The 23,531-nt window shown below is 45.5% G+C and overlaps 1 protein-coding gene across 9 annotated transcripts in view; it reads right to left on the bottom strand.

The window, feature by feature from the left end:
* The window catches only part of CCDC201 (coiled-coil domain containing 201), a 193,029-nt gene that overhangs the window by 83,047 nt on the left and 86,451 nt on the right, over window positions 1-23,531 (bottom strand). For all 9 annotated transcript variants that reach the window (XM_085607376.1, XM_085607380.1, XM_085607372.1 and 6 more), the window contains one exon: window positions 6,898-7,357. In XM_085607376.1, the coding sequence (XP_085463502.1) occupies window positions 6,898-7,338 (441 nt within the window). In that variant the 5' untranslated portion in view covers window positions 7,339-7,357. The remainder of the gene's footprint in view (window positions 1-6,897; window positions 7,358-23,531) is intronic.

Genomic DNA, 23,531 nt, shown 5'->3' with positions numbered 1-23,531 from the left:
GCCTTGTTGAAGACGTGGTGAGGGCAGGGGTCGGTCGGTGATCCGGAGTGGATGGAGTTCATCGTGCGGATGGTGTCTTCGGTGCTGATCGGGGTCCAGGCGTGGAGGGTGGTGGTGGGGGGTGGTTGCTCGGTCATGGTGTGCGTTGGTTGGTTGTTGAAGCTGTTGTGTATGTCCGCGATCTTGTTGTGGAAGTATGAAGCGAGGGAGTTGCAGAGGTCTTGCGATGGGGTGATGTCGTTGTTTCCTGCGCTGGGGTTGGAAAGCTCTTTCACGATGTTGAAGAGTTCCTTGCAGTTGTGTGCGTTGTTGTCCAACCGGTCCTTGAATGCTGTTTTCTTGGCGGCGCGGATCAGCTGGTGGTGTTTCCGGGTGGCAAGTTTGAAGGAGGTCCTGTTGTCCGGTGTCGGTTCCCTTCTCCAGACTTTCTCGAGGGCTCGGCAGTTCTTCTTGGAGCTCTTGAGTTCGTCGGTGAACCATGGGGCCTTCTTGCTGCCGGGTCTGCTAGGCGGGGTCCTCAGTGGGGCGAGTTCGTCCGCGCAGTTGCTGATCCACTTCGTGAGGTTGTCGGCGGCCTGGCTGGGGTTCGCTGAGCTGGCAGGAGGGTGCTGGCTCAGGGAGGTGGTGAGCTGGTCTGCTGTGATCTTGTTCCAGCTTCTGCGGGCGGCCTGTTGCTGGTGTTGGTGGGTCGTCGTTCTCTTGAAGGTGAAGTGGACGCAGCTGTGGTCCATCCATTGAAGCTCTGTGGCGTGGCTGAAGTCGATGTCTGTGCTGGAAGAGAAGACTGCGTCGAGTGTGTGTCCGGCGAGGTGGGTGGGGGTGGACACCAGGTGCTTGAGTCCCAGGTTGGCGAGGTTGTCGAGCAGGGTGCTGGTGTTGCGGTCGTTGTTGTTCTCCAGATGGAAGTTGAGGTCTCCCAGGAGGATGTAGTCAGCGGAGGGGAGGGCATGCGGGCTGACGAAGTCGGCGATGTCCTCGCTGAATTGCGTGCGTGGTCCAGGGGGTCGGTAGATCAGGGTGCCTCTGAGGGTGGTGTTCAGGTTGGTGTGGATCTGGAAATGCAGGTGTTCGGCGCTGGTCAGGGTGTTGTCGGTGCTGGTCGTGAGACGGATGGTGCTCCTGTGGATGATGGCGATGCCTCCTCCCATCTGGTTGGCGTTTCGGTCCCTCCGGACGATCTTGTAGCCCTCTGGGATGGCGATGTCGGGAGCTGAAGAGGCGTTCATCCAGGTCTCCGTGAGGAAGGCAACGTCAGGGGCTGTGGCGTCTAGGAGGTTCCAGAGTTCGATGGCGTGTCTGTGGACGGAGCGGGTGTTGAGCAGGATGCACTTGAGGTGGGTGCTGCTGGTGTTCGACTTGGCGGGTGCTGGTGCGAGGCTGGTCCGGATGCAGGTGAACTTGCAGGCGTGGCAGCTGAAAGGTCCGTGGGTACGCCGTGGAGTGGCTTGATGGCATTCTGGGAGTCGGCCGGTGTTGAGAGCGGTGAGGGTGGCGGCGGAGTACGTCAGGCGGGTCGGTCGGGGTCCTCGTGGGCCAGGGGTCCTGGCACTGGGCGCGGTCCAGGCGCGGACGGGCGCAGACGGGCTTGCCTTTGGCGCGCCTTCGGCGCACAATCGGCGCGTCCGCTGCGCGTGACCGCTGCGCGTTCGCACGGTCGCCATTTAAGGCGAAGTGCGCGGGTAGGCGGAGCAGCTGGGAGGCGGGAGCGGGGAGGGTACAGAATCGAAAAAGGGGCGGGGAAAAGCGGCGGTGGCGGGAAGGGAGGGCGGAGGGCGGCGAGGTAGGCGGACAACAAGGAAGGAAAACCAAAACACGGGGAAAATGAAATAAAACAAAACAGGCACAAATTATCGACAAAACAAGGGCAAAATGAAATTAAAACAAAACAGGCACAAATTATCGACAAAACAAGAGCAAAAACAACCGCAGCGGAGGCAGCCGGCAACCGGCAAACGAGGCAGCAGCGAGGCAGAGGGCAGGCAAGGGGCACACGCAGCAGCTGGTGGCCGTGTGGCGCGGGGGTGTCCCACAAGTGGGTCACACTCACCTGCGTCGCACGGTCGCCATTTAAGGACAAGTGCGCGGGTGGGCGGAGCAGCTGGGAGGCGGGAGCGGGGAGGGTACAGAATCGAAAAAGGGGCGGGGAAAAGCGGCGGTGGCGGGAAGGGAGGGCGAAGGGCGGCGAGGTAGGCGGACAACAAGGAAGGAAAACCAAAACACGGGGAAAATGAAATAAAACAAAACAGGCACAAATTATCGACAAAACAAGGGCAAAATGAAATTAAAACAAAACAGGCACAAATTATCGACAAAACAAGAGCAAAAACAACCGCAGCGGAGGCAGCCGGCAACCGGCAAACGAGGCAGCAGCGAGGCAGAGGGCAGGCAAGGGGCACACGCAGCAGCTGGTGGCCGTGTGGCGCGGGGGTGTCCCACAAGTGGGTCACACTCACCTGCGTCGCACGGTCGCCATTTAAGGCCAAGTGCGCGGGTGGGCGGAGCAGCTGGGAGGCGGGAGCGGGGAGGGTAAAGAATCGAAAAAGGGGCGGGGAAAAGCGGCGGTGGCGGGAAGGGAGGGCGGAGGGCGGCGAGGTAGGCGGACAACAAGGAAGGAAAACCAAAACACGGGGAAAATGAAATAAAACAAAACAGGCACAAATTATCGACAAAACAAGGGCAAAATGAAATTAAAACAAAACAGGCACAAATTATCGACAAAACAAGAGCAAAAACAACCGCAGCGGAGGCAGCCGGCAACCGGCAAACGTGGCAGCAGCGAGGCAGAGGGCAGGCAAGGGGCACACGCAGCAGCTGGTGGCCGTGTGGCACGGGGGTGTCCCACAAGTGGGTCACACTCACCTGCGTCGCACGGTCGCCATTTAAGGCTCAGCAAATTTCTCCCTGCATAGAAGATAATTTCATTCTGGCTGGTGATTGTAATCAGGTCTTTGATCCATTTATAGATAGAAATTCTACTACCTCCTATGTTCCTAATAAACCCCAAAAATCCTTTGTCCACTCCGTTTCTCAACATAAACTCCTAGATGCCTGGCGTCTTGGTCACCAGACTACTAGGGAGTATACTTTTTATTCCCCCTCTCACCATACCCAGTCAAGACTTGATTACATATTTGTTTCTCACGCCATTTCGCAAACTCACTCACGCAGAGAATTGCCCCATTTTATTATCGGACCATGCTCCTGTCTCGATTGATTTAGATATTGTACCCGCTTCTACAGGTCCTAGAAGGTGGCGCTTTAATAATGCCCTCCTCTTGGATCCAAAATTTCCTACCTCCTTTCTTACTTTTTTTAACGATTTTTTTTAGAAGAATCAGACTCCCTCCATGCCTTTCTCAACTATATGGGATGCTTTTAAGGCATCCGCCAGAGATTTTATAATTGGATTTGTGGCTAAAAAACGGAAGTGTGCTTGTATCTTTACTAAAAACCTCCTTCAGGACATTAAGAGACTGGAGCACTCTTACTATACTTCTCACTCAAAATATTCAGTTCTCATTAAGGCCAAGTTGCAATTTAACAAAAAATCTACTGAGAATGCTTCGTTTTATTTGCTCAAATCTAGCGCAAAATTCTACGGGGGTAAGAATAAGGCGGGGAAAATTTTGGCTAATTACTTAAAAGTTAAGCATAACATATTAAATATTGAATCAATTTATGATGCTCAATCAATTTTAAAATTCAAGGATAAAGAAATTATGGATGAATTTTCCTCCTTTTATGCATCATTATACAGTTCTGAAATGCAACCAACTGATCAATCCCTTCCACAGTTTTTCTCCAATATTCAACGCACCTCACATACAACCCCAGATTTGTCCTCTTTGGAGTCAGCCTTATCACTACAAGAATTAGTAGATGCCCTTCAACACCTTAAAAAAGACAAGGCACCAGGACCGAATGGATTTACAATTGAGTTTTATCTCTACTTTTCTAAACATCTGATGCCCAAATTGCATTCCCTTATACATTCTTTTAGGTTACTGGGTAGTTCCTCATGCTCCTTCTCTGAAGCACATATTTTGTCTCATCCCCAAGGACGGGAAAGACCCCCAATATTGTAAGAATTATAGACCTATCTCTTTGGTTAATATTGATTATAAAATTTTCTCTAAAGCTTTGGCTTTACGGTTGGATTCTTATTTACCGAATTTATTGGGAAAAGAGCAATCTGGCTTTGTTAAAGGTAGGTATATAACCGACAACACGCGACTTCTTTTTAATGTTCTGTCTAAATCCTCTCATTTAAAGCAAGCACTTGCGGCGATAGCATTGGATGCCGAAAAGGCTTTTGACAGGGTTGAGTGGACCTATTTATTCTATACTCTCAAGTGGTTCGGTTTTGGTCCCAAATTTACTTCCCTGATTTCTTTGCTTAACTCAAATCCTCGCGCAGCCGTTTATGTTAATGGTTTAATTCCCCATTCTTTGATTTGGGGAGGGGTGTTCGTCAGGGTTGTCCCCTCTCTCCATTCCTTTTTAACTTGGCTCTGGAGCCCTTCCTTTCTAAGTTACGTCAAAACCCCAAATTATATGGTTTCCAATCATCACATTACCACATCAAACTTGCAGCTTATGCAGATGATATTTTGCTTTTCATGTCGCATCCAAATGACTCAATCCCGGCCTTCTTAGCAGAAGTACAAGCCTTCTCATCTATTTCCGGCTATAAGTTGAATAACGATAAATGTGAGATTTTACCCCTAACTAAATTTACTTTTAAGGCTGTCTTTAATGCTTCTAATCTTGCGTGGAAACCTGACTATATTAAATATCTAGGATTACATATTACTCCTACGATTTCAGACACGGTTACCCTTTGTATGAATAAATGTTCTCAAAGAATCTCAGATTTATCCACTAAATGGCATCCCCTATATTTATCCTGGTGGGGTCGCTTAGACACTATTAAGATGATGTTGTCACCCGTAATTCTCTACACTATTTCTAACATCCCAGTTTCTATTCCTGTTAAGGTTCTTTAAGAAAATGCATTTGATCCTTTCCTCTTTTCTTTGGCACAAGAAGAAACCTCGATTGTCTCTCTCCAAGTTATTCCGTCCTAAGGCGGAGGGGGAGTTAATTTTCCTGATTTCCCGACATATCAGAAAGCTTTCTCCTTACGTCAGGCTTCTTTTGGTTGCTAGATTCTATCAAAGATCGTCCCCTCTGGACTACAATCGAGCATCTTTTCCTATACCCCTTTTCCTTTACTGAATATCTTTCCTTTTCGCGTAAACCGCAGACTGTGTCTACTCCCATACTTAAATTATCAACCAAACTTCTGGAATCCATCTCTCCCTCTACCCATGATGTCATGACTTCCTTCTTTAATTCGACCATTTGGTATAATAGAAATTTGCTCATTCGTAATAAGTCGTTTTATTGGCGGTCTTGGAGACAAAAAGGGTTAATTTGGATCCATCAACTGTTTTCTCAATCCAGTTTCCTGTCCTTTACTTCGCTTCGTCAATCATTTTCTTTGCCTGCCTCATTTATTCATAAATATGTTTTACTTAAGCAAGTGGTTATGGACGTTCTATTGTGCATACTCCCGCCAACTCCAGCTCTGCTTCACCGCTTTACATATTACAGCTTCTTTAATATATAGTTGTCTACAAGATAAAACCTCTGTTAGACAGGAATCCAAAACGGAAGTGAACTGGGAAAAGGATTTGACGGTAACTTGGCCAGTGTCCCTATGGAACAAGATTTGGACCAAGATTCGCAATTCATCCAGAGCAGCCAATATGACACAGACTTTATTTTTTGTGTACACCCAACATCTTAGGTAAACAATTTGCAACCATGTCCGATGCATGCTGGACATGTACCTCCCCAAATGCAGACCTATTTCACATGATTTTTTCTTGCCCATTTGTGCATGCTTTTTAGGAAAAAGTGTGGTCTCAAATTAATTTGTTTTATGGAACTAAATGCCCTTTTTCTTTTACCAATGTTTTCTTAGGTAGTTTATCTCCTTGTTGGGAGAATGTTTCGCTTAATATCAAACTCATTGACTTGTTATTAGCTGTTGCGTTTCAGCAAATTACTGCAAACTGGAAAGATTTCCCAAAAATTTCTTACAAAGCATGGTGGTATAATATCTGTCACAATCATAGATTGGATACTGCTTTTGTTCACCCCTTGCATATGGCAGCGATACGCTTGGATTTGTGGGCACCTGTTACCACATACTTAGACACAAGTGCTAAGCGATGCTCCCAAATGCAACCGTCTCAACAAGAAGTTTAAAAACCTCCTTGAGTCCCCTTAATGTTTCTAAAAACTGTGATATTTCAATGGTTCTGATGATCTTTTCAATTGTCTCACTTCTCTGTAAATTTTAGGAGTCCGATTCTTATTATTGTATTAGTGTAACTCTCATTGTACTGACATGAGTTTTATTTTGTGCACAATGTTTTAATAAAGCCTTTCTGAACTTAAAAAATAACTTATGAACTGCAAGTACTACAAGCATTTGCAATGCAATAGGTTTCACAATTACGAGAGTTTGACCTATTGGCATTGTAAGTGACAATGCATTTTATTTATCTGTTTTAAAAACAACACATAAATAAAAGGCATTGCAATTTACAATGCCAATTGCTTAAACTATTGCACTGCAAATGCTTGTTTTAAAGTGTCTTGCTATGAGGAATTTTCTACTCTACCTGTCTCCGGTTGACATTTTGTAAGAATTGTTTTCATGTCGTATGCGAATAACACCGTGCAAGATACAAACAAATCACATTTTGTTATAGAGGCATAATTTCCCAAATTGTTTAAGGAAGTTTGGAAAATACCACTATTTTTCACGTCCCTTTTCCATGTGGCAGGTTCTGTTTTATGCTAAAATGTCAATGTGCACTTTACCTGTCGTAATTTTTCCTTTCCACTTCGTTTCATCTTTCTTTCTTTTTCATCCGCTATTCCTGGCAACCCTGCTGTCTTGAACTGGGTTACAGTCTGCAAGGCACGTGCTGTTTTTTTCTTTGTCTGCTCTTTGTGGGGCGACGCTGTTTTATTGAGGCTGGATTCTTCCGTTGATTCCTCAGAAGCCAAGACAGTGGACAGCCGTTTCCTTACAATAACTGTAGCATTGCAGGGCAGTGGGGAGGCGGCCAGCTGGCTTTGTGGACTCACTGCGGACGGACATGGGTACGGTGGCCTCCATGGTTCATTGCTAGTTTCTTGCATTTCTAAATCGGGTTCTTCTTCCAGTGATGGCAAACTTTGGGAAAACATGGAAAACACTGGAGTGCTGTGTTTCCAAGATCGTTTGACATTTACAACCGAACACTCTTCGTCTGACATCTTTAGAGTTTTGGCTACCCTGTTAAATGAATGAAAAATACAAAGGGACATTAGTTAATGCATAGCGTCAGTAATGATAGAATACAGAACACATCTGTTTTTTTTTTACAATACAAACACATTAATAAAGCAATGAATGACTTTGCCGGTGTAATTCCGATTTCGTTTAACAATGCAGCAGGTGCAGTGACACCGGGACCAGAAAACTAATGGGCTCACTGCACCCCAATTACTGTTGTTACACCTGCTTGCTCCAGGGCCCATTTGCACTCTTGCTAGGCCACTGACTGTTTAACTACATGCATGTCTTTTCCTTGATATATACTGTCACTATAACTTTGCTAAATTAAACCAATTTTATTGTAAATGTGTTTGTCTGTAATAATACTATCAGCACCACGTGCACTGCTCTGTCTGCAGAGGCCAAAAGCTATACAACCAGCATATGTTGATTATTCTGAGGTGTTGTGCATTAGACAAACCTCTAGAAGGGAGATTTGGCTGCCTTCAGTTGCTCTTGTTTGCCCAGCATATCTTGTTGGATTGAATTAAAATTGAAAGTTTTTAGTTGTTGCAATCTGCATTTAAAAGCAACGGTAGAATTATGGAATGCTGTGCTTGATTGTCTTGGTGATTACCATGACATGTTGATGCATACAACAAAAGTGTGCTTGACTATAGCTTGCCTCCATGATAAAGATAGTTTTAAGTCTCCAGGTATTTTTGAGTTGTTATTAATCCTCCGAGGGCTTTTGACAACTACCGTAGTCCGTGGTTGTTCCCAAAGTCAGTAGGTTTTTAAAGAGTATGCATTCCTAAATCTACCTATAGTACTTAATTATATTGATGTGCTCTATTGTTTTACAAAATGGTCCCAGTCAACACCAGAAGGACCATCACACAAGCCCTCATCACCAGTTGGCTGGACTACGGGAACACAGTCTACGTAGGAGTTACTGAACTCCTCTTGAAGAGACTACAAACAATATAAAACTCAGCAACCAAGACTCATCTCTCAAAGGTGATATACTGCACTTTATAAATCCTTGATTGATTGAAACCACATTGAAACATTTTTGACATAAATATACGGAGCCAGGGTTTCATAGAGGACTGCAGGCCTGCGCCTGTGTCCTATTGTTTGCAATGTATCCTGCAGGCATAACAACGTGTACCACCGTACCATAGACACTATAGGTGAACATTGATGTAGATGTATTGGTGGTCCATGATCATCCAACAGTCTCGGACCTGACAAATAGCATCGATATCATGCAGCCCAACATGCTGAAGTGTTAGGGACCCCCTCCCCAGAGGAGCGGCCACCCACATATGCTCTTTGGATATTGTTGAGATTCTCTTTTGCTGTGGCCGTTAGAGACAAAAGATGTGGGTGAGTCGGTATTGTAAATTCATCCACAAATGGAGGCAGAGCTTGCCTGCACTGAAGATAGCCGCCTAAGCCATGAGCTCTGTCACGCCATCTAATAATTCGTCAGGAATCCTGAGTTAGAGTTGCTCCAGTTGCTGTAATTACACTACCCTGTGCGTCGGAAGGCTGTCCCCACACATAGGTAGTGTTTTCAACTATGGAGGTGACTGCGCTCATAAGATATACGGCACGAGCTCCGGGAATGGGAGCTACGCAACAAGGCCTGCTGTGGAGCTGGGAGAGAGACCCCGCCTGGAGACGCTGACCCAGAGCTGCCGGAGAGCGCACAGCCGGAGAGGCGCAGCTGAGAGAGCTGCTGCTCCCTGCGGGTGCGCAGGGGGCGGAATAGAGCACAGCTCGACAGGAAACTAGGGCCGGACATTCGGTGCCTGGCAGAGCAGTCACTGGACGACACCTGCTGTCTCCTGGACGCCTGGGCCTGGCTGGCTGTGGGGAACCGGTCTGACTGCTGAGACCTCCGGACTCGGACCGGTGCCTCAAAGTGGCAGTAAGTGCTGCACTATCCCTCGCTGACCAAGGGGGATCCTCAAGGCACATCAGCACCATCAGCGGCCTCTTAGAAGCAAAGCCGGGCAGAGGCGGCGAGAACTCAACTCATCATGGCCCACCCGTGCCCATGACGGTGCCGCGACGGGCCCCTCATCATTATTTGTCACACAGCCCATTGGGGGATCTAAGAAACTCCAGTTCTCTCAGGACTCTGTAAGCTATTGGGGTGGTCCTAAGGGGAAGAGGCGCCAGCTGTTTTCCCCTCCTGCTGGGAAAGGAACCACGATTGAACAGCTGGACACCTGGAGTGCAGTAGCGGATTGCATCAGTCCATGCCGTGCATGCGCATGTGAAGAAGGGTGCTCCAGCCCTGATTACGACCTACTGCGGGGCAAGCAATACAGTTGGACATTCACCGATGTACAACTGGGGTGAGTCTCTTAGAGCGGACGCATGGCGAACAACGCTCATTCCAGCGCTGACTTGGCGGGGCGGCGGGTTATTCTGCCTTTGGAAGAACTGGGACACTACGGCTGCTGCGTCCTGCGGTATTGAGACAACCGGACAGAACTGCTTCTCGGAACCCAGCGAGGGGACGCATTGCCTGCTAACATTTTCCCGGCGGCGAGGTGCATTGCGGCTGCACACCTCACGCACCCATAATGGGGAAAGTCGACAAAACCCAACCGAAGCTCACGTTTGACCAGAGGAAGTCTAGGACCAGAGAAAAAACTCCGGAGAGGGACCAAGACGCGCCAGAGGAAAGCCCGGAGCAGGTGGAAGGAGATATCCGGGCCATGCTTGCAGCCATGCAGAAAAACCAACATGCCAGTCTGTCAGCCACAGACACTAAATTGGATTCCCTGTCTTACCGGATGGACAGGATGACAGAAAGTATGGACAAGCAAGTAGAGAGGATAGATATGGTGGAGCGCAGAGTGACTGAACTGGAAGATACACAGACAGAAATGGATACCATGCAGAAACAGATGAGCAAAGCATTGCAAACCCTGCAGGATAAGGCGGCGGAAGACCTCGAAGCCCGCTCCCGTAGATGTAATATACGCATTACGGGCCTGCCAGAATCCAAGCAGGTGGGGAGCATGGAGCTCTTTGTGGAAAAACTGCTCCATACTTTGCTGGGCTCCGACAAGTTTTCTTTACAGCCTGAGTGCAGGAAGCTCGCAAACAATTTACACCACTCAAGAGACAACTGCAAGATCAGAATGTGGACTATGCCATGTTATATCCAGCGAGGTTACGGGTTAACAGGCAGGCCCAATCCAGGATCTTCACTGACCCCAAGGTGCTGCAGAAATCCCTGAAGGAGTGGGCTAAAGAACGACGGAGGAGCCCAGAGCACACTGAGGTGGAGGGAGCGGCTGGAGGAAGTTTGGACGAACAGGACTAGCGAGGATCCCCTCCTTTCTGCCAGATAAGATGGGGACACTTGAACGGTGGCATGATAAAGAAGTTGTTGTAGCATGGTCTGTTGCAGGACTATTTGAGCACTGTGTCGTGGCTCGTTTGAGAGTTGGGGTTGTTCAGGATGCCTTAAGAATGCGGCCAGGTTGTACAATTAGTTCTGGGGCGAGCGCTATACCTCACATGAAGACGGGGGGAATGGCTGAGATACGCGATTAGATATCCCATGACACTAATAGCTAAGATGGCAGACGGTAATGGACAGTTAACCTACCATAGTTTAATTACAACACGATCAGGCAACATCCGCCTATGTGTGTGCACCACACCTTGAGTATAACCTCAGCAATTGTGATTACAGAGCTGTTTGATGTGAATTAGTTATGATAGGGGTTTTGCGGGGGGATTTCGCCAATGCACAGTTGGGCACAGCTTGGCGTGGCTATGGGAGGAGGGGAACTGAGATAGACACATTGCAGAGTTTTTAGAAACACTAGGTTTGGACGACCAGTAATACCGTTGATTTCAGTCACACGTAACAGCCCAAGCTACATACTGATCCCTTCCTATGTTGATGATGAGCCGTAGGGGGTGAGATTTGGGTACACATAACGTGCTGAGGACCCTGAACTGGAATGTTAGGGGCCTCAATGACCAGAGAAAGCTAAGGAAGGTCATAGCTTAATTGAAGAGACACAGAATAGATATTGCCCTGTTACAGGAATCATACCGGACACTGAGTAGTATCATGTTCCGCAGCAGAAGTTTACAAGGGAACACCCTTGGAGCGGGCTTCACTACCCATGCGAGAGGGGTGATCACTTAGGTGAATCCTAAATCTCACCTTAAACTTGACCCCCTGGATTCAGATCCTGTGGGCAGATACGTTGTTTCACGATGCACAGGGAAGGGTTTAGACTTGATTTTGGTTAATGTCTATGGCCCCAACTATGATAACCAGGGGTTCTACACCTCTCTCACAGAAAAGATGCATGTCTATGCAGGAAGACCTCAACTCTTGTGGGGGGGGGGGGGATCTTAACTGTGCCTTGAACTCGCCTCTAGATAGATCGGGAGCCCCGTACAGGCGTATTCCGGCTGCGGCTCGCACCATTGCGGATGCGATGACGCAATTAGAACTAACTTGATGTTTGCCAGCAGCAGAATCCGAGACGGGTGGGTATACACACTACTCGGCGTTCCACGACTTGCATACAAGGATTGACTATTGGCTAGCGTCTGAACACATACACGCGGAATCAAGGATTGTACTTGGCTCCCACGTACTTACTCGGATCACTCCCCTATACTTTTAGTGATAACCGCCCCGGAGAAACGGATTCCCCCTTTTACCTGGCACTTCCCCCCCATACTCGCTGCTGGATACTGCTTTTAAGTCTGAGATTTCTGAAGCAATAGACACCTTTCTCACCTGCAATATTGGCTCGGTGGACACATTCGCAATGGTCTGGGAAGCATTTAAAGTTTATATTCGCGGGATAGCCGCGTCGAAACACTCCAGAGTACTTCGTACAGTCTGAAGGAGGCTCTCTGACTTGGAGGGCTCCTTTAAATCGCTAGAATGCCAAATGGTAGATGGCGCGCCCGACGTTGATACAGTAACGTTCAAAACTATAGTAGACGAATACCATGAAACGGCAGATGCGGAGCTCAAGCACCTAGGCAAATATGCCAACAGCACGCACGTATGGTGAGGGGGGAGTGCCCGGGTGCAGTCCTGCCCTCCCTCCTGAAGAAATGCAGAGAAACTACGGTGCTCTCTGAAATTAGGGGGGAACAGGGGGAGGTAATAATGGAAGAGAGAGAGATATTGGAGCGAATCCATCAGTATTATTCGACATTGTACCGCTCCCGGCACGAAGGCGTGGAGTTGGAAATGTTAGACTATTTGACCCCCCTGAAGTTGCCCTAGCTAACTAACGAACACTGAGTACCTAATGCGTCCACTGGAGAAAGAGGATATTCTCTGTGCGCAAGCAGGGATGAAATCGTGTAGTGCCCCTGGGGTGGATAGACTCACGGTCACTTTTTACAAAGAATTCCAAGACCTGTTGATCCCACACTTGGTTACACTGTTTGAAGACATGGTGGTTGACGGCATCATGCCACCGTCGATGATAGAGGCGGTCATTGTAGTGATACTGACACTTGACAAATCTCCAATCGAATGTTCTTCGTACCGTCCCCTGTCATTACTAAATGTTGACATGAAGCTTTGTGCCAAAATCCTTGCTACCCAACTGACACCGTTAGTTCCGTACTTAGTGGCCCCAGAACAGGAGGGATTTATTCCGGGTAGGAACTTGACCTATAAATTTGAGAACAGTCTTTGGGGCGATACAGCATACCAGATAGGACGTACAGGCAGTGGCAGTCTTTTTGGATATGGAAAAGGTCTTCGATTTGGTCGAGTGGCAGTTCATGAAGATTGTGTTGACGAGGATGGGATTGGGTAATATGTTCCTACAAATGATGGGAGTCTTGTATAACTCACCAGCTGCTAGAATAAAAATCGGCACTTTAGTTACAGACCAGATACACATTACTAGAGGTACACGGCAAGGATGTCCTTTATCCCAGATTTTATATGCGCTGGTGGCGGAATCGTTAGCCTGCGCCTTACTTGAGTATCACAATCATAGGGGTATACGTTTCCCGAACTACCAGCTAATAGTTTCCACGTATGCCGTCGACACGCTTCTTTACAGTAGAGACCCTGAGAATAATCTGTCTCCTACACTGAGAGAACTAGTGAAATTTGGTGCAATTTCTGGCCTGAGAGTAAACTGGGCTAAATCTATGATCTTTCCCCTTACCCCGACTGCTGTACCCTCCAGCCTGAATACCCGCTAAAGTGGACAATGGAGCCAGTCCGATACCTAGTAATTAAGATACATACTGATTTGGAGGTGGTGTTCCGTGAGAACTATGGGGTGGCTGTAAATAAGCTGGGGGATGACATTGAGAGATGGATCCGACTATCTCTGTCACTAATGGGGCGAATCTCAAACATGAAAATGGTAATTCTACCACGCTTCTTGTTCCTGTTCTCGAATATCCTTTTGATCCTCCCGGGGTTTTTTTTTCCACACACTTGCCACGATACTGATTAAACTAGCATGGGCAGGTAAACAAGCCAAGGTTAGATGGGATGTACTCACACTCCCTTACCGTTTGGGGGGCTGGGGGCCCCTGATTTTGACTTATACTACATAGCGGCACAAAGTGAACATGCGCACCAATGGATACATGGCTCACCAGACACGCTGCACTTACAGGTAGAACGGGTGGCTGCCTCTCCTCTTCTGTTACCTACCATGTTGTTTACACCCTCTGACCACAGGACGGGGATCCTAGACTCCATAAACGTGACGAGACATGCCTGGCATCACCTGCTGAAGTTACATTCTGGAGCGATATTAAACTCCCCATTGGCACCATTAGAGTGGTGTCATTGGATTCCCTGGTGTAGAGAAATTGGAGTGACCAGAGCGCTCAGCTCTATGGGGATGAAGGCTATTGGGGATATGTTTCTGGAAGGGACAGCCAAGACGTGGGAACAGTTTGAGGGGCCTGATACCAATGCAACACTACTACATAGATTTCAGTTTCACAGAATGAGGCACGCAATGGCAGACATACTAGGCAGCGAACTAGATGAACCGCCCGAAGATACACCACTCACATATTTTATAAAAGCTGTCTCCCCAACCAAAATTGTGTCAAAATTTACAAACTAACACTGGGGTATCGGGTAAACGTCTACACCAATGCGAGACTCGCTTGGCAAAGGGACTTCGGTAGAGAGCTGGACGATGTTACTTGGAGATATTTCTGCGAAAACACGAAGCGTATCTCGCTTAATGGGAGATACAGGCTCATTCATTTTAAGTTCCTAAATAGGGTGTACTATATGCAGAAGAGACTGTGTCGATATGGACTGCGAAACACAGCTAAATGTGATCGCTGTAAGGAAACCCTGGCGGATTATTTTCACTTAGCTTGGATATGTCCTAGGATTAGCAACTTTTGGGACTTGGTGTTTAAAGAATTAAGTGATGTTATAGACACTCAAATTTTGCCAGTCCCCATGCTGACTTTATTCGGGTACTCCAAGCCACTCCCAAAGGCAATTTGCAGGTTAGTAGATATGGGTTTGTTACTTGCTAGACAAAGTGTGGCAAAGCGCTGGTCAAAGTGCCCGATCCCCACTATTACAGACTGGAGCAGCAAGATGGTGTACTGCAGCATGCAAACTGAGACTTATAGCGAGCTTCTTCCCCCGCGCAGTTGGCCTAAAAGTTTCTGGGTATTATACCAGACATACCGGTTGACTAAAGATGAGAATATTGGTGGTGAAGTTGCAATTGCACGTGTGCGGGAGGAGGAGGCAGAGCACTAACTTTAGAAGGGCAATAAAAGGGTAGTGGGGGACTGTGTTGCTAGACCGCTAGTTATTGTAGAAATAAGACAGAATAAGGTCCTGAAATCCATGTATTCAGATGAGAATTGCCTATCCTACGACTCAGGTTACTTGAGTTGTTGCTAACTTGGAAGGTATGGGCTGATAATTTTCAAGGTAAGATAACCACGGATATGACTAACTGTACACCACTATATTGTGTTCGATTTCCTTTTCTACAAACCTGTCATTATGCTGAAGGGATCATGTCTCTTTGTTTTGATGAAAATGTCAATTAAGTTAAAACAATAAAAATAAAAAAAAAGATCCACAAATCCTGGCTGCACCTTGGAATTCCTAATGTGGTTGGTGTAATGCTGCAAAGCAAAGCATTCTTTGCAATAAGTTCTTGAGGCAGTTTATTTTTGTTTTAATGCAGATTGCTTTGTGCATGCTGTTTGTGTTGAGAGAGCTACAAATGACCCTGAGTTGGCCAAGATATATAGGCTAGACTATGGGCTAAGGCACATGGTAGCCTTGAAACCCCTATTGTCCTGGCAGGGAACATGGACAGACCTGGAACTCTCCATTATCCGTAAGGCCCTAGAGGAGGTTATGGGAATCCCGGCATCTAGTAAAATCCCCTATTTTTAGTCAGTCAGGGATCCCCTGAGAATGATTGGGATGGGTAATCTTTGGGTCAACACCAGCGGAAGGTGTATCAATCTCAAAGCAGTTCCAGAAAAATGCCTTTTGGCAACATGATGATTTGCACACTCTAAGGTCCATCAAGCAAGGCTCCCTCACTGCCTACTTTGTTTAGTATAAAACGGAGTATCATTTTGAGCCATTTTTTGATGAGATTGAGCCCCCGTAGGCTAGTTCTTTGTTTATGAAATTTTATCTAAAGAAGCTACCGACATATGCTTTTACAGCCACATGGAAAAGTGGAAACCCTGCTCCTGCTAAAACCTGTCCATTTTGTGTTGGAGAAGTAGAAACAGCTGAACATCTTATCTTGCAGATTCTATCAGGACTACAGGAGGAAGTGGATACTTCCATCCTCTCTCAACCTGGGGGTGAGAGAATATAGGAGTGTCTTCAGAATACTTGCCAATGATACTGGACAGTGTATTGTTTTTGCCATCTCAAGATATTGTAGGAAAGTACCTCTTTTTGTATGGATACCCCCTAACTTTTTGCCAGATACCTGATGCTAACTTGACCGAGTGTGTGCTGGGACATGGCTAACTAGGCCCCAGCACCTGTGTTCTTTCCCAAAACTGTATATTTGTATCCACAATTGGCACACTTCTGGGCCACATGTAAGTCCCTTGTAAAATGTCCCCCTGATACCAAGGGTTTTGTGATCAGAGAGGGCCTCTGAGGGCTGCAGCATGTATTATGCCACCCCATCAGAGACCCCTTACCTTAACACCCACACATTGCCATTGCAGGCTGCGTGTTTTGGTGCAGACCAAATTGTCATCCCTGTGTGCCATGCCCACCATCACTGCCTATGGTATGGGTAAGTCATCCCTATAGCAGGCCTCACAGGCTTAAGGCAGAGTGCTCCATCCCACAGGTGAGTACATAGCTGCAAGAACAATATGCCTCTACAGTGTGTGCCATTCACAGACCTTGTAAGAGCAATGAAGCCATATTGAGTACATGGGCTGGCAATTTGTTATTACAAACTCCACAACTCCATGATGGCTTTACTGGAAGCTGGGGCGTTTGGTACCAAACTCCTTAGCATAATAAACCCATGCTGATATCAGTGTTTGATTTAATAGAAAATGCACTGAGAGGGTATTTTAGAGCTGCCCCCTTAAAAATCACAAACTTCTAGTGTATTGGCTGACTGGTCCCCACCAGCCAGCTACCACCAGACAGGGTTCTGACTTCATGGGATGAAAGCCTTTGAGCTCTCTGAGGTCAGAAGCAAAGCCTGCTCTGGGAGGAGGTGCTTCACACCTCTCCCGGACAGGAACAGCAACACTTGGTGGTGAGCCTCAAAGGCTCTCACCTTGTGATGTGCTGATTTGGGAAACTCCAACTAGTGAAGATGCCCCCCCCCCCCTGTCTAAACCCTACTTTTGGCAGCAGGACAGGTGGGAAAATGAGTAAGCTGAGTAGGAGTGTCCACCTTAGCCTGGCACACCCCTAGGGTAACCAGGAGCTCAGGTGAACCCCTCTCTCTCCACCATGAATTGTAGAGTTAGGCTCATGGACACCATTATTCTTTTTGCGGGGGGGGGGGCAGCAGGGAGGAAGAGGACCAGACATCAAATTGCTGCTAGCCCCTGTGTCTTAAATAAAGTAGTGTAAAAGTGTTTTCTTTTTCTTAAGATCCATTTTGTAGCATTAAAATGGAAAAAAATTACACCTGTGTCGTTTTGTAGGCACACATGCACACGTACATCATCAAGCATGCATGTACTTACGAAATGATATGGCTTTGCCAATACATGGGATTTCAAACTTTCTTGGAAAAAATAGAAAGAATGAGATATACTAAGGATGCATAGGTCTACCATTTGTTGGCTTTGGTTCCCACCAATCAACAAGATATTTTATTACTATTTAGAGATAAAACTTTCCAGACCAATATTTCTTTAGGTAACATAGGACAATTAAATTCAGGTACAGCTTGAAGAAGAATTGGCAAAGCCTATACGTCTTGAATTTGCTGCTGGACTTTTGAATTTGTCAATGTTCGTTTATCATGGTTTTTCTAAATAAGTATTGTTGGAGGAGACGGTGGACCCTTGCATACATCACTGGAGGAAACTGCTTTGTGTGTGGATGTGTGCCTTGAGAAAGGATATAATTCCATCACTCAAAGGGATGGCTCGAGTGGGCAGACCCATAGCCTCATGCTGGATAGTGTGTGACCGTACAAATGTGAATGACACAACAAAAACGAATGAAAAGGTCTGCCCAAAAGCCCCTTTCAGTATATCATATATGTAATTTTGGTAAAATCAAAAGATCTTGGCTAACGCCACACTTAAAAGAGTGCAATATGCATTTCCAAAAATCACAGCAGTGCAAAATGAGGCATCAGGGACATACGTTTTGAGTGGCAAGCTTGAAACAAAAAGTACATGCCACATGCAAGAAACTGTGACTGGAAACTTGCCACTTATAAGCCATCTGTATTGTATATGGTTTATTATATAGTACTTAAATGTATATGGGGGAAATTGATTGAATCTGCGGGGTGGGATGGGAGATCTTGACTGTCATTGTGATTTTACAAGCCATTCAGAACTGTTCTGGCGGTATGGTTGTATAGTTATTTTTATTGTACAAATGGGAATAAAAACGTATACAAAAAATGTAAATGTTACTGGTGCAAAAAATGGCATCTGCTGCATTTTTGGGTTGGTGCAATGTAAATCGGTATAGTAACATTTTCACGGAGGATTACACAGAATGATTTGTGCAATTACTGAAGATACAAATTGGGAAAACATGCAACTCGTATTGCCAAGCATTCTTTACGTCACGGGGATTTTAATTGAGAACTCCTAACCCATCAACAACCTGTTTTTAAGGAAATAAAGGAAACCGATTTTGAACCAGCTTGGCTATGTATGTAACTCAAAAAGAATTTACATATTTTGCTTCATCCCAAAGAACCGAGTTTCATGTTTAAAGAGGGGAGTTATTGGTTTCCCCCTGTTCATATGAATTGAACGATAAAAACACTGTGGTGTGCCCTTTCTCTATGTCTTAACTTGGTGCAACACTTTTTGTTCCGTTTAAAAGAATCGGCAAGAACGCCAGAAATGGATTCGCATTGTTTTTCTTTTGCACCTTTCTTTGTTATAGTTTCTGTAGCATGTAGCATGACGATCTAGCAGGTATGTCAAAGGTAAATTACCAAGCGTCATGTGCTGCCTTATGTCATGGTCATTCCGAATAGCTTTCATAGCCTTAAATCAGCACACAGTAATGTGTGACACCTCCAAGACTTGCATATTTTGCATACAGCACATGAATTCTGTTTTCATTTCGTTTTTACTGTAACTTTTAAAAGTGTGAGTTAATAAGCCCCAGTATTCAGAGTGCTGGCTACTAAAAAGCAAAGGCTGGTCTAAGGAATGACACATTTGATGTGGTTACTTGGATGATATGATACTTGTACGTACAGTTATTTTAACCGCTTGTGTAGTTCCAGTGATCGTTCCACTGATTTTGTGCCGCTCTCCAACAGTGTCCATATCTGTACATACGGGTTTCCGTTGTACCTTTGAGTCTTAAGATTGGGCTTCTAATATATGTTGTTTTTTATTGTATTGCAGTATCTGTTGGCGCTTCGCTGTGAACAACCCTGCAGAAATTCGACTCTAATATTCGACTTTGCGTTCATTTTCTATGCTTTCTAGAGGATTTCTAGCTTTATCAGAGGACATATCCGTTGTCCCTCCGAAAGATCATTTGAAACGATCAGAAAAATAACAAACAATTAAAAAAAGTATAGGGGCAGTGGGTCTGCGCTGAAAACCTGAGAGCCTGCATATTTCTTTTATAGTTTTATTCCATGCACCCCACATCCTGCGACAGGCAGCTCCGGTGCTGCCAGTCCATCTGACACGTTTTGCAAGAAGTATCCTAAGACCTGAGGTTCTGACATACCAACCACTGTTTTCCTTCATAGATAAGATATCAAAAAAATGTCCAGCTTTACCAGCCACAGGCAAAGGTATTACACCCACAACCCATGTACTAAGTCTCTGAACAATTAACCTAATGCTGTTTGTGATAGGGTGCATTGTTCTGAGAGACGTTCTATAATGAACAGACTTTATATGCGTTAAGTAAATGTGCTGAGGTCAAGAGAGTTATTGAAGAAGGTTAATGTATGACCTTAGCCCTCAGTCTTGACATAGTGCTCCCAGGCAGTGTTCGTACTGAACATTTTGTTGCCCAGCAACTTATAAACGAGCAAAGGGCCAAATGGTGTTGCCTGCCCTCTGGAGAGAGACTATTTCCAAAGCACTCCACGTACTCAAATCATAAGGCAGTTTTTTTTATTGAGAACACACACACACTTTGTAAATAGTCCTTATACATAGGGATCATTCTAAAGACTGTAGAAACTACAGGTTCCATATATATAGAAACACACACATTAGTAGTAGAAGTATCCAATGACCACGATCTACTCAAAAGCAAAATGTCCCTTACTATTTCATGAACAGTTGATATCCTTGATAGACATTACTGAGCTCCGCTGAATGGAAAAAAAAACACATTAACCTCTTCAATGCTCATGACGAGCTGGTCTCGTCATGGGCCGCGGTTGCGCTGTGCCCATGACGAGACCAGCTCGTCATAAACCCCGCCCGCTAATGCAACGGCCGGCACAGGGCGGGGAAAGGGGCGGGCACTGAAGGGGTTAAGTGATTGTTCTGCTTATAATATTGACTAGGACTCCTAGAAAATATAGTTATGCAGTCTAAATGCTGATCACAGATCCCAAGGATCCGCTACACATTCAGGACGCTTGCAGGCTAGCCTGGTTGTCTGCAGCAATATTGAAGTGTTCGCCACATGGCCCACATGTCCATTTCATAGTCTAGGTGACCACTATGCAGTTTACAGCGCAAAATGGGTACAGAGATGACACATAATCATCTACAGCATGCATATGTGAAACATGAAAGAGATTTCCCCACACACACGCTGAAATACTAAATGCAAACACAATCATGTCATCAGCTCGGACACACTCGCGCTGCCTAACCTGGCTTTGCTACACAATAAAGTCCACATCTTTGGGCTACAGTTGGACTTGTGGTGTTATTTTTATTTGTTGTGGTAAACAGCTTTTTTTGGGGTGATGCTGGTCTGATACAGAAGACAGTTGAAGCCGGATTGAAATGCTAGTAAAGGTGGCAACAAAGGTGACATTTACGTTCATCAGTACATGGTATATCCATGATGTTCCTCTCATGAGACTTTACCATAGGTTTACATTTTCACTGTGTAATGCTACTGGGTTCTTCTATGCTTACCTCGTGCCTTGCTTTATATTCAAGTGTGTTCTATGTTTTATGATCTGCTCTTTTTGCCTGTAGGTTTCATGTTGATGTTTCTGGTGGCAGTTGTAGTGGAGCTTTCCTGGATATGGTGGTGTGGTGCGTGAGCTCCTTCTAACTTCAACAAAAGTTGTTCCTAGTAAATTTTTGGATCTGAATGTCCTTTTTCCACATCTGGTGATGAGCAGAGCTCACATTGTGCTATTTGTCTTTGGTTGGCTCGTCTATCATCAACAGTTTTTGGCAGAATCACTAGGGTTCGAACAACATGGGCTTTGTTTTGGCACCCGACATAGTGTCTTTTTCGTTTGCAGGCCTAAACCCTCTGGTGAAGTGAAGGACACATGCGTTTGTAGCCGGCGTGACTCAGATGTATCTGTTAGTACTCTTATTGCCTGTAGAAAATAGTCTGGCCATCTTGAAACAGGCTCAGCGATCTCTCTGGCTGACAGTCATTTTGGACCAGGCTCATCAGCTTGTACAAGGGCTACCAGCTCCAGAAACAAGTGGTGGCAGTCGCAGCCATCTTGCAGATCTTTATGATCTATTTCCTTTAAAAATTGATGCATGGCAGCCATTTTGAAGGTATGGGGACACCTTCATTGAGTTACAATTACAGCACACTGATCTCTAGCAGTGTGTGCTGAGAGTGATGTGGAGTTGACATACTCTCCACACATCAAGCCTAGCTCCGGCATGCACATCAATGACAAGCACACCTTGGACAGCCATTGGTTTTGGGTATTTTAATACAGTGGCACACCTACATGACTGTGATAAGCACAACTTTCTACAACTAATTGTATTTGATACATTTGATTTAGCCAAGGTACTAGCAACTTATTTTGTTGGTCTGTGCACAGTACTTTGTGCACTATGTATGATATTTCTTCTTCTCTTCTTTTCTTTCGCACCTTGCCGTTTATACTAGATCGCATGGATTACAATCAGCAATTGGTGCTAATTCACCCTTTTTTGCAAAATCCAGGAAAACCACCTGTACAATGGAAACAATGCCTATGAAAATAATTTAGTGGCCACTGATGCCACGAAATTTGATGCATCAAGGGAGGCAGCATTACTTTTTAGTCACTTAGTTTTGGAAGGGCAACAGATGTTCGACAAACTTAGTGATGGAAGCTCCAAGAGGAGAAGGGCGACTTTTGGAAGGAGTATATTGAAGAAATCAATAGACTTACCAGCAAGTTTTCCAAACATCTCAGTGTACTATTATAAGGATTTAACTTTTTCAAAAGAAGGCAATTCCCGGATGAAAGCATTGAAGGGTTGGTTTCAGGGATGAGATGTTTAGCATCCACTTGCAATGTTGGGAATGCTCATGATACGTATATTAGAGATACATTTGTGTACAGCTGCTACTGTACACAAACTCAAGAGCAACTGTTGAGCTCCAGAGATCATACATTAGCAGAGGGGATTGACATAAATAAGGCTATTGAGCATCCCTTAATTTTTAGTAAACTAATGGCCTCAGAACAGCAATTTAGTCCTTAAGTTGATAGTAATGCTGTTCAGTCTATTATAAAAATGGTGTCAGTCAAGGACAAATTTACCAGGAACAGAACCCAGAGAGGGCAAATGACTTGTTTCAGATGTGTTTCTGAAAAACACCTTAGAAACAATTTTAATTGTCCCATCTTTAGTAAAATTTACAGTAAATGCATGAAAGTTGGCCACTTTCAAAGTAGATGCAGAGGGATTAAATCTCAATTTAAAGTTAACAGGGTAGAAAGTGATTTTGAGGAATGTTCCAGTCATTATTCCAAGGCTGTTCTCACTATCCATATAGATATTTCTTCCACTGATGACATATGTTTTGATGTCTACTATTATGGTAAGATGATGGCAGATTCAGGCGCTCCCATGACCATTTAATCTGATCTAGTATTTTATTGGGGAAAGGATTTTGCCCTCAATCAACCAGACATACCTACCAAACCTTTGGTGAGAAGGATATTGATGTACTTGGCTATTTTCTTGAAACAATAACTTGTCTTTGTAGATCGGCTTTCACCAAAGTTCTGTGGCTGTTAAGGGAAGGAACTTGGTCGGTTGGCAGGAGTTGGCCAAAATGGGTTTAATCATCTTTCCCGGATCTAACACACCAGTTCCTGTATCTGATATGTTCATCTCTCAACCTGAATCCGTCTCAAGTAGTATCACCATCACGATCCTGGATAAGTTTTCCGAAGTGTTCAAAGACGGAATTGATTCCATCAAGGGCTGTGAGCACAAATTCAAGCTCAAATCCAATGCTGTTCTGATCATACATTAGGTCAGGCCCATTCCCTTGAGCGTAAGCGATGATCTCAAGAGTTTAGTGCACAAA

Source organism: Triturus cristatus, chromosome 5_2 (genome assembly GCF_964204655.1).
Source record: "Triturus cristatus chromosome 5_2, aTriCri1.1, whole genome shotgun sequence".
Lineage (NCBI taxonomy): Eukaryota > Metazoa > Chordata > Amphibia > Caudata > Salamandridae > Triturus > Triturus cristatus.
This window is presented reverse-complemented; position numbering and strand designations above follow the sequence as displayed.